The sequence below is a fragment of the Anabrus simplex genome, chromosome 4 (assembly GCF_040414725.1).
Source record: "Anabrus simplex isolate iqAnaSimp1 chromosome 4, ASM4041472v1, whole genome shotgun sequence".
NCBI lineage: Eukaryota > Metazoa > Arthropoda > Insecta > Orthoptera > Tettigoniidae > Anabrus > Anabrus simplex.
In genome coordinates, this window is record NC_090268.1 from 355,510,976 (window position 1) to 355,523,465 (window position 12,490).

The following is a 12,490-nucleotide window of genomic DNA, read 5'->3' on the forward strand; positions in this document are numbered from 1 at the left end:
TGGCATGCAAAAATAATCTAAAATGAGTGATATAAGTGTTGAATTCATAGTTTAAGGAGTCGCTGAGACGAACTGTGACATTCTGGATGCCATTTAAATCTAAATTCGGCAAGGAAATTCAGAAGGGCTGAAAAACAAAATATCCAAAATGACAGAGGAGTGTTGATTCCATAACTTTTGGGGTCCCTAGGCTGACTGGTGACAGTCCCACTGACAGTTGGAATCATGTACATCATATCAATAGCACGACATATAAATTCATACAGTTATAACTTACTTTTATTATTTGTTTAAAAGGACCAACTACTTCCAGACAATCTGGGATGCCACAAGAAAACAGTTTAATGCAAAAGTAAATAATCTCAAATTATAACTTAGAATTATACAAATACGAATATTCCTAAATCTACAAAAGAGTTCGTACACTATTACTCAATGTCTCAATAGCCCGGCTTCATGGCTAAACGGTTAGCATGCTAACCTTTGGTCACAGGGGTCCCGGGTTCGACTCCCGGCAGAATCAGGAATATTAAGAATCATTGGTTAATTCGCTGACAAACGGGCTGGGTGTGTCGCCATTATCATTTCATCCTCAACACGATGCGCGAGTCGCCTACGGGAGTCAAATAAAAAGACCTGCACCCGGCGAGCCAAACTTGTCCTCGGACACTCCCGGCACTACAAGCTATATGACATTTCATTTCAATGTCACAATAAAGAAATCTACAACAATTCACTTCAAACAGGCAATACAAATCCTAAAAGTAAACATTTAAAGTACCCAAGCAGAGCTGGGCACTACAGCTAGTGAGAAAAAAAAAAAGACACCAAAGCTAAAAAAAGCTGTAGATGGCAATTATTATACCTGAAATGGGTAACTATAAGAAAACTTAGCATAAATAATCTATGTACAGACACTGGTTGTTACAATTTTATTTACATACATTAGTTTTGTAATGATCTTTTTAATTCTGTCTGTGGACCACCTGCCCCAACCATAGATTGAGAAACACTGGTATACAGCAATAAGTTAGTAGTTCGTGACTAAAGAATTTCTCTTCAATTAAAGTCAAAGATATACAGAACCATAGCACGTCCAGTTTTGCTATATGCTGGTGAATACTGACCACCCAACAAAAACAATGAATGCCAATTTCACGCCATGGAGATGCAAATGCTTCACTGATCGATGGACATTATCTTTAATCCACAACATCAGGAAATGGGCACCGCACCAATTGTGGAGAAAATGCAGGAAAGGTACCTCCGATGGTATGGCCATGTTCTACGTGCAGCACCTGTCACAGCTGCCTACCTTGCCTTCCACTTCGACATAAACGGTGATTGCACACCTTGATGACCAAAAAAGTGTTGTGTAGATGCTGCACAAGAGGATATGAGGGTCGTTGGTTTGATACCAAATGACATCCACGACCGTGCAAAATGGCGTTTAAGGACTTGAAGAGCGTACCCATCACTTGCGGGACAACACTAGGTAGAAGAGGAAATAGAAGAAGGTTGTTTGCAACTGAAAAAAAGAGCTTGACAAAGTTGTGAGATGGACTGCAGAATAAAAAGTCAGATTGCAAGTTTTCCCATGAGAACAAGCCTCTGAGTTTTAATAAGTTGGAGTGAAAGTACCTCATGGGGATCCCTGTAAGTACCTAGGAGTTAATATAAGGAAAGATCTTCATTGGGTAATCATCTCATATGAGTTGTAAATAAAGGTTACAGACCTTTTCATATTGTTATGAGAGTACATAATGGTTGTAGTAAGGATGTAAAAGAGAGAGCATATAAGTCACTGATAAGACCCCAATTAGAGTATGGTTCCAGTGTATGTGGCCCTCGCCAAGATTACTGGAGTATTAATGAATTTGAACATATTTGCTTCCTATTAGGTCTGTATTGACTAGTAAAATTCATAAAACCTGTGAAATTGGTCTAAGGCATGGTCCACCTGTCAATACAATTAATATAATGTTACAGAAATGTTGCAAACCATGATCTGGGAATTCTTGGGAGTGAGGAGATGTGCTGCTCAACTAAGCAGTATATATGTGCTGTCAGCTTAGAGGTGGCATGGAATGACATTAGCTGAATAAGCCTGAATGGAGTTTTTAAAAGTAGGAAACATCATAATATTATGAAGATAAATTTGGAATTACAGACTGTAATAATTACTTGGAAGAGGAAACAAAAGGGAAGATATGAAAACTTGACTTCCTGCAGTGCCATTTCTTGTAGTTTACATGGAAGTTCAAGAATCTCTTCTGGTTCACGAACCAAAAAATGCAAACCAGTAAAGTCTATAACATACTGACATACGGGTAGTTGGAAAGAAATCATAATTCCTTCATAAATAACATTTATTTCAACAAATTAAATACAACCAATCATATGTATTTCTCAAATTTTATAAATGGGCATTATTAAATTTATGATCTAAAAATAGTTAATACAATAAATCTATTGTCACACTGCAAACAGGTTGAACTATATACACAATTTCAAATATACAGTACATGGAAAATAATAAAAAGAATCTTGACACAATAAATTACATGTAAGAGTTACTTCATATCATAAACACATTTGGGGATGACAGATTCAGCAATGACAATCATTCAACATAATTATATCCTCTGCAAAGCACAGGAAATGGGGGAAGAGTGTGTACATGAGACATATTCATCAATGGACATATGGATGGAAATATTCATCATTTTATCTTGTACTAAATTCAGCAGTCTGTCATTCTTCAGATGAGGGCACAGATAACTAAACACAGACTGTGAGATAACAGAAAAAGTTTATAGTGAATTTTGAGAATTAAAAAAGAGAGTTCAAAAATGGATGTCACAACTCTAAGAAATATGAGATTATGAATGAAGTCCTGCAAGTAGGTGAAATATGAGATTATGAATGAAGTCCTGCAAGTAGGTGGAGCACTTTAAAGAAATGACTAGAGTAATTTAATAATGGGGAAATGGTGATGGCCAGAAAAATCAAAGTCTGGGGGAATGCTGGAATCTTTTTTATGACCACCAGCCAACAGCTTAAGTACAACAAAATTGGTCTTGGCTACTTTCAGCAAATCATTTACCTGAAAAGAAAAGAACTATTTTAAAATTCATTACTACACCTTTCATCTGAACAAACTCACAAGTAAACATGTCTTACAAAGAGAGATAGTAAGTAATAACAGGTAATGAATTATAATACATGTAAGTATTGAAAACTAACAAACAGGTGCCAAATCAAGTCATTCAACACCTATCACATGCAAATGAGATATATTCATCAACAGACTATGGAAGAAAATAACAGTGAATAATCATCATTTTATTCTATACTAAATTTGACATTTGTTTGTTCCTGTCTAATACTTATATTATCCTGATCAGATCCTCTTGTTTTGTGTGTGTGTGTGTGTGTGTGTGTGTGTGTGTGTGTGTGTCCTATGTTCCTAGTCTTTTACCATCTTTATTCATCTTTATCTCATGTCTCTCCCCTTTTCCTGTGTTTATCTGACTTTCTTCCTATCCTACACTTTCTGCTTCAAAGTTGAAGAAGTCAAGATGGCCCCTAAATGAGTGTTGAAGCTGCCTCCTGACAAAGCTGGAAAGCAGAAACAAAGCTTGTCAGGGCCTGAGAAGAAATGGATACATAAGAACGGTGATTGATGAGAAGATAGTCAATCTATTTAAAGACGGCACAGTATGAAGATGTACAGATTGTCTGCGTTCTTGTGTGTTCTCTTTCTATTGCTCTCTCGTCCCAAATTGACCTGTCATTGTGCTCCTTTTCATATTCCTACCTCTCTTTATGTAACTTGATTCGACACTTGTTTGTTCCTTGGTGTTATTCGACAGTAGGTTACATGCCAACACCAGGATTTGCCTCTCCCTACCCACAGGTCATCTATGGCCATCAAATAGAACAATGTGCACCAGGTGAGCTGAATTTGTCCTCAGACACTCCTGGCATTAAAAACTATAAATAAATAAAATAAATAAATATATTTAAAAAATTGTTCTCTTTGTTCTCTATCACCAGTCTGAAAGCTGACTGTGCACTATATAGCTTCCTCTAAACTACACCGAGAGAAAAAATTCAACCACCCAGAATGGGGGAAGGAAACGAAATGAAACTTAACATGTTGAGAGGGTATGTGATGTTACTCCAGTGATTATAAAGAACTTGGTAGTATGAGTCCACTTATCAGTACGACGCTGCACCCCCTCTGGCCTGGATGCATGCACTGATTCCGTTGGGAAGGGTGTCATAAAACTGTTGTATCCTCTCCTAAGGCAAGCTGGCCTACAACTGCTGTAAATGGTCCTTGATATCCTGGATACTGGCACTGGGACGGAGTTGATGTTTGAGCTGGTCCCACACGTTCTACTGGGGACAGATCTGGGGATACTGCTGGCCACAGGAGTACCTCAACATTATGCAGACAGTTCATAGACACATATGCTATGTGTGGACAAACACTGTCCTGCTGAAAAATGACACCACAATACTGTCGCATGAGAGCTAACACATGAGGATGAAGGATGTCTGTGACAAACCGTTGTGCCATCAGAGTTCCCTCAAACACTACCAGCCGTGACCTGAAGTCATACCCGATGGCCCCCACACCATGACACCAGGGTAACACAGCTGCGGCTCTCCAAAACATTGGAAGAAGGGGATCTCTTCCCAGGTCACCACCATACTCGTAGACGATCATCTGGGGTAGTGCAGAACCACAATTCATCACTCAACACAATGCGATGCCATTCATCAGCAGTCCATGCTTCCCAGTCACAGCAGCACTCCAAACGCAGCCATTTTTTTGGTGGTGTTAACATATGAGACAGTAATTCCCTAGTCCGGCTGTTGCTAGTCTCCAACCAATAGTACAGGATGACACGGAATGTTGAAGGGAGACCATTACTTGTTCTCGGATGGCAAGTGCAGATATGAAGGGGTTACAATGTGCTTGGTGCACAATAAGGCGACCCTCCCTTGCAGGGGTCAGACATGGTCAACCGAATGCCCTCCAAATCTGGATATTGCACAATTCGATCAGCTGGCCAAATGGGGACCTCCTTTCAAACTCTGTCTGGTGCTGATGACTCAGTCTCACATGACATACAACATCTCTGTGTCCTTCATAGTGATCACTCAAGATATGATGCTGTTCACACCCCTTATGTATCCTACTAGGCCTGGTAACAACACTAAACGACAGTCAATGCACTCTGGTGGCCATTCTACCCGTCACAGAGAATTGCAACTCTAACCATTTACATACCTGCTGATCGTGTGTACATGTATGAAGTTACATTGACATCTGACCATTTCTTCTGGGTGCTTCAATTCTTTTGTCAGGCAGTGTATAATTACTGTTCTTCTTCATTTTAAGGTACCATTTCAACTTTTAGTGATTACATAATGGTATTTAACTGTTTACAAAATAAAAAACTGAGCTTCAAGGATTACAAATTTTCCATTTTTTGCAAAGATTCGTTTACTATTAATTTTTTAATTCTTCCTATAGAATCTACAAAGGTCACAGAGTTGTCAATGAAAATTGCACCAAAATTCAACATGAAATGATAATAGGTCTGAAGCAATGTGTATAAAGAGAGAGAGTTGGATAAACACATGAAAATGTTTACCCCTAGACTTCCCACATCAATACTGAAGATCTGACTGGATGGTCCCCTCCCTCACTGAGAATTCAACCCTACCCTTGGAAACAATTCTCTCAACCCATGGGTAAATAGTGAAAATATCAAGCTCGATTAGTCATCATCATCATCATCATCATCATCATCATCATTTTTCCTTATCCAGCTCCTGCTGGGTCGGGGCATTTATGGCACTTCTCCATCTTTCACTTTCCTTCCACCATTCCTCTTCCATGATTTTGTACCAGTTTAAGTTTCGTCCTCTTATGCCACTCTTCACTGATTCAATCCACCTTGTTCTAGATCTTCCTCTTGCTCTCTTGCCCTCGCATTTTGCCCCTAGCATCTGTCTTGGAATTCTATCCTCCTCCATTCTCTTTACATGTCCAAATCACCTTAGTTTATTCTTTTCAACTCCCTTATTTAGCTTTCCTATCCCAACTTCCTTCCAAACATCTTCATTTCTCACTCTGTCTTTCCTTATCTTTCCTTTTCGCTGTAAATTTAATCAGACGTGAAATACAGTGAAACCTCGTTAGGGATTTCCTCATTAAAATGATTTCTTGCTTGGCATGGCATAGATTCGAAGTCCCGATTCACAGCGTATTAAATCTATATAAAAATACTACACTTATCGCGTTACAGATTTTCACTATTATCATGTAGAACGATCACATTTTCCTAGCCCTGAAAATGTTCTTTGTCATCGCTTGTGAAAGGAACAGATTTCCAAATTAGAGCACTCGCCACAGGAGGCCGCTCTGAGAAAGTTGCGCAAAAACGAGAAATGGCCTTGAAATCCTGAACTTTACAGGGTAAATTACACCTTCGAGAAGGAAGCCATTAGCCTCAGGGAAGTTCAGTTTTGCTCTACAATTTTCACTGATATTGCTGAATAACCTAGGTAGCAGGTAGGGACCCTCTTCAGAGGCAGCCCTACTCAGGGAGTGGCGCCCCTGCCTATGCGAGTCCCAGAGCACACTGACCCGGTATGGGTATGGGTCCCAGCTCAGGGTTATGAGTGAAGACCTCAACGGCATCTACGGCGGAGAAGGTGGACTTCGGTACTGTGGAGATGGCGGAAGGGGCAAACCCATAGCATCTGTACTCCAGAGGGGCGGCTACGAAAGGTGTCTGTCTCCATGTTAGGGGCGGCCTAATTTTGAACCTGGCAGTAGGTATAAAATGACTTTGGGTATGGCGAGCCCATCGTAACAATAGCCTATATGAACTAAGCAGATAGGCATCCATCTAGGAAATTGGAACCATAAGTCCACTTCATGTACTAGCACTAATGGTTCAAAACAAGACACACTTGAAATGCGTGAACTTTTGCTTGAATACGGGGGCAATCCCAATGTTCGGGCAAAGATGGAATACAGTGAAGATGACAAAGCCTTTGATTTCACAGACGATGGTGATTGCAAGTGTAATGGGAAGAACATGTTGCATGCTCTATGCATGCGGCCAGATGCTAATTTAGACAACGTTACAAATACTGGTGGAGAAGGGGAACGCAGATTGTGAGGCACTCTACCTGGGGAACTCTTTGCTCACACTGTTGGATAGTTCTTATTCATGTATTCAATAGTATGTTTTCTGGTTTAACACATTCTCTTTCCTTGTCCCCTGCAGAAACGTCCGAACAAGGTTTCACTGAATAAACTAACCTCTGAAATCGGTCATCCTTTCCACACCGTATTAACCCTTACCCCTCGAATTAAAGTTGTCTGTGTTGTCCCTACTACTCGTATTTTAAATGTGAATTTTTATCTTATATGACCTGTATTCATCTTTCACAATTCTGGATATATCGCCTGCTTTGAATGATGTGTTTAGGCTATACACATTTTCAGCAAGCTATACTGGAGCAAATTAAAGCAATATGTGCAATTTAACACATTAATGATGGGTTACGTTAATTAACGTAGTTTCATATTGGTGCATGAGCGACCAGCTACGTAAATTAAAGTTTCCTCACATTGCTTCATTCTCGTGTGAGTTTATCCACTCCGCCGTTTATTAATTGAAATATTTTGCGTTGTTTACAAACTAAAGTCTTTGTCTATCGGGGATTTAGATAGATATATTCTTTCCTTGACAATGCTTTCGGCACAGGAAGTGTGGTTTCATAACACTCAGTACCGAGTGACCAAGTGTATTGTCAGCTGTCAGCATGGTGCGCTGTAGCAAAGACAGCTTGAACGATTATATGAAATATTTGGAAAATTGCATGCTGATAGTTTATCTGATGTCCCTAGTGATTGCGAAAGTGTAAGTATTAGTGATTGTAAAGATGTGTGTCCGTCAACATCAAAATATACGCGCAGAAGTGAAAGTGTAACATTCAGTTCAGACGAGTCTGTTGACGACGACAATAATACGAGTGAAGATGCCAGTGATAGTAGTAACAGTGAGGTTGATGGATGGACAAACAGGGATTAAAACACAGTCCTAGAACCATTTACAGATTTTACAGGCATCACTTTTATGGGCAGTAATTCTGCGAGTATCCCGGAGGTAGTAGATCGTTTCCTAGGCGATGACTTGTTTCAGTTTCTTGTGGAACAATCAAATCTCTTTTACAAAGAATGTCTGGAGATCTGAAAACTCATAAAATTGAAGCAATCGTTGGACATGGAAGGAAAATGTACCCTCAGAAGCCCTGCAGAGCATGTGCTGCACACAAAAATGCAAGGAAACAAGGTACATCTGCTCGGCTTGTCAAGTTCCTTTGCACAAGGGCAGCTGCTTCACGCAATACCACACTAAAAGCAGGTACTAGAATCTCTGGTAAGTGCTCTCACCAAGTTTCAATTATTTATTTCATGTCATTTATAAGTTACATGTATTTATATTTCATCCTACTTCTCGTGCTAGGTGTGTATCAGATGGTGGTCCACCGGAAAGAATGGAGTAGTGCGCGCCTGGACAACAATGTGTTAAGACAAGTTATTTTGCATTTAAAATTTTTATTATTACTATCGTTATCGCATACCGATTGGTTTCGTTAATAATTTCACAGAATAAATTATCAGTAAAAAGCAACTGAAAAACTCTATTCAGTCTTTGGTTTCATACCTCACGGTAGTTTATAGGCTGCTGTAAACGGCGATTTCTTCAAATCGGGATGTGTTGATTTATAATTGAGCTAGCCATCAGCATCAGGCACATGTTGGGTTACGGTACAAAGCCAACCATCGCCAGTTCACTTTTAGGCATCGTCAAATGCTAGTAGATATATTCATTAGGGTACAAGGAAGGAGTAGAGGTGCAAAAATACTCTGGTTTTGTGTATTACCTGATATATACAACATTGAACAGTAAAATATATATGACTAGAAGATCACATGGCGACCATGTTTGTTTACTATCGCTCGAGCTTTCGTGTGCATGAGTGGACAGCTGACGGCTACACTGCCATCTAAATAACAGATTTTTTGACTGACTGTCAAATACAATCTGGATTCTACTAAGTTCCACGCTGAACCAAAATATGGCAGTACAGTATAGCATCGTGTATTCTGTCAGCTAACAGAAGGCAGACGAGTGGTGGGTGATACAATGTCATGTCGGGTATTGCCCAACATGCGACCGGAACGGGAATATCGTAACATCGGGCCTCACCCAACAGACGAGGGGTAAGGTTTAAAAAAAATTGACTTTACGTCCCAATAACTACATCTGCGATTTTCAGAGACGCCAATGTGCCAGAATTCATTACCGTAGGAATTCTTATATGCATGCCAGTAAATCTACCGACATGAGGCTTACGTATTTGAGCACTTTCAAATACCACTGGACTGAGCCAGAATCGAACCTACCAAGTTGAGGTCAGAAGGCCAGCGCCTAAACTGTCTGAGCTACTCAGCCCAGCGCGCCGTATTTTGAGATGTATCACGTTGTTAATTAATTTCACTACCATACCCGCCAACTTTTAGAAATAAAAAATAGGAAGATTTTTAATTCTTGGATTTTATCACATATATTGCACCACGGTCTAGGTGAAAATAGGTCAGGATAAAAGGCATAAATTTCTACAGTTACAATGCGAATTGACCATTACATTTAAAATCTTAAACTATGAAAACATAAAAATGGTTACAAGAATATGTATCTAATCATTCTCATTTATGACACTTAGGAATAATAATATTTATGTCACGCTGACACATGCAACAAAATGCATAATAGTTTAATTTATTAGATGGTAAAATGAAAGGAAATTTATAGGTGTATCTGAACACTTGGAGAACGTTTGTTATATCTTTTGGCCATAACAAGAAGAGAAAATACCAGAAACTGTCACTGACACAATTCCCTGAAATACATTCAACTCATTAAAATTATGCACTGAAATACACGAAACTGCCAAATACAAAACAATTCAGTGTGTCCCATACATTATTAATATACGACTTTGACAGTGGGGGGAGGGCACAGTAACGCAAGAAAAAACACGTGGCCTGCAACACCAACAAAACTTTGCACAGAAACAAGTGAACCATGCAATAACAAACTCATTCTTTTGTCCCGATTAACTGAGTCGCTAGCGCGCGCTAGCCTCTCTCGGTTGTCGGACGATTGCCGTCCGGAATCCCCAGCTGTAGTCTAAAGCTCACATGCTGTTGTGGTGAGCAGGAAACATGATACACAAAGGTGATGGACGAAACACTCCCGAAATAAAGCATCAAATAAATACACTTGAAAATAAGGTTGCATAATTTACATAAACACATAAGAATTTATATTTTATCCTAGGAGAAGAGTATTGACCGTACTGGAGGTTATAAAACCAAACCCCATGGCGCAAACCCCCTAAGGGCCGTGGCCTACCAAGCGACCGCTGCTTAGCCCGAAGGTCTGCAGATTACGAGGTGTCGTGTAGTCAGCATGACGGATCCTCTCAGCCGTTATTCTTGGCTTTCTAGACCACGGCCGTCATTTCATCATCAGATAGCTCCTCAATTGTAATCATGTAGGCTGAGTGGACCTCGAACCAGCCCTCAGTCGCAGGTAAAAATCCCTGACCTGGCCGAGAATCGAACCCGGGGCCTCCAGGTAAGAGACAGGCACGCTACTCCTACACCGTAGGACCAGCACTGAAGGTTATACTGGTCAAAAAATAGGAAGAAGTAAAAATAAATCAGAAAATCGGAAGATGAGTTATAAAACGGAAAGTTTCCGGGTAGATCAGAAGGGTTGGCAGGTATGCAATACGTAACTTTAAATGAATTGATTGTTTACTTTAGCCTTTATTTCTAATGAGTTAACTATTACTACCGGCCAGGTTATTTATGAATTTATTACGGAAACACATTCTCTTTCATTTTCAAATTGTGTTTACAGAACAACAGTGTACGAGTATTACTGATCGACTCTGACATTCCCTTCAAATTCGAATGCCCGCGAGAAAGCTCGCTAGTGCACATAGCATGAAAACTACACTGAAGATGATCGTTCGCATTCACTGTAAGCGCTGGAGTCCATAAATATCGATAATGGAAATAATAACGCTTAATCGCTCGTAAAAATGGATGCATCAGTGATAGGGTTCTTGCTGTAACCAAAGGACAATGCACAGTTTAATATAGGAATTTTCAAGGGACAGAAAAAATCTGTCATTACACCGGAGTTCTCGCTATATGCTGTACTCACTATAGAGGACTTCTACTATAGTTTCTATACATGCAGAACACACTCCAAAATGCAAATGGATGGCAGATGAAGTTCAAATTAGTGAGTCAGTTGGTAAACAAAAGACATATGACAGATGACATCTGCATTTTGCCCGTGTCAACTGGGTAGCCTCCCATAGAGGTGAACGGGGACATTCATTGACAAACTAGCTCCCTCTATGGACGAGTGGTAGAGAGTTGGTCTCCAGATCCTAATATCATAAATTCAAAAACAGCCGATGTAGTAGGATTTTTTATGGAAGGAAAATAGTCCATTTAACACACCACGTCAACCTGTAAAAGATCTCTAGTGATACAATTGGTGTTTGCCTGCCAAAATTAATTAAAATGCAGCCACAAATCATCCAAGAGAGATTTAGTTTAACCTGCCATCTACCAGGCGAGTTGGCCGTGCAGTTAGGGGCGCGCAGCTGTGAGCTTGCATTCGGGAGATAGTGGGTTCGAACCCCACTATCGGCAGCCCTGAAGATGGTTTTCCGTGGTTTCCCATTTTCACACCAGGCACTGATCGACTCTGACATTCCCTTCGAATGTGAAAGTCGGCGAGAGAGCTCGCTAGAACACATAGCGCGAAAACTACACCAAAGATGATCGTTTGCATTCACTGTAAGTGCTGGCGTCCAGTACCTGAATTAAGGCCACGACCGTTTCCTTCCCACCCCTAGCCCTTTCCTATCTCATCATCGACATAAGAGCTATCTGTATTGGTGCGACGTAAAGCAAATTATTTTTAAAAAATAAAAAAAATATCTGCCATCTAGTAGAGCAACATGGAATGACAACATTAACATGCAGGCAGCCTAGATGATGTCTAATCAAAATGCTTGCACATAGTTTAGGCCATATGATTATTGAAAAACTTGATTCAAACTTTTTTCCTTATAACATGCAGGCAACATGGGTTCCTATTCCAAACTTCAACTACTAGGTCTTCTCTGCAACCCCAAGAAGTGTGGAATAGGAATTTGAAATCACCCTGCATCTACATCTAAAATTTCAACATATCAAAATTCTACAAAGTACTGCCAAATTTCAGGGAAATTTGCTCAGTTAAAGAAAAGACCCTCTTCAATAAATATGACAGAATATCTAAATAACTACAATAAT

General features: G+C 39.9%; 1 protein-coding gene across 1 annotated transcript in view; it reads right to left on the reverse strand.

Annotated features, from left to right (window-relative positions):
• Nucleotides 1-2,912: 2,912 nt before the first annotated feature.
• Naa35 (N-alpha-acetyltransferase 35) overlaps nt 2,913-12,490 on the reverse strand; it is a 92,017-nt gene continuing 82,439 nt past the window's right edge. Inside the window, exon 13 of the mRNA XM_067145766.2 lies at nt 2,913-3,106. Within this exon, the coding sequence (XP_067001867.2) occupies nt 2,966-3,106 (141 nt within the window). The 3' untranslated portion in view covers nt 2,913-2,965. The remainder of the gene's footprint in view (nt 3,107-12,490) is intronic.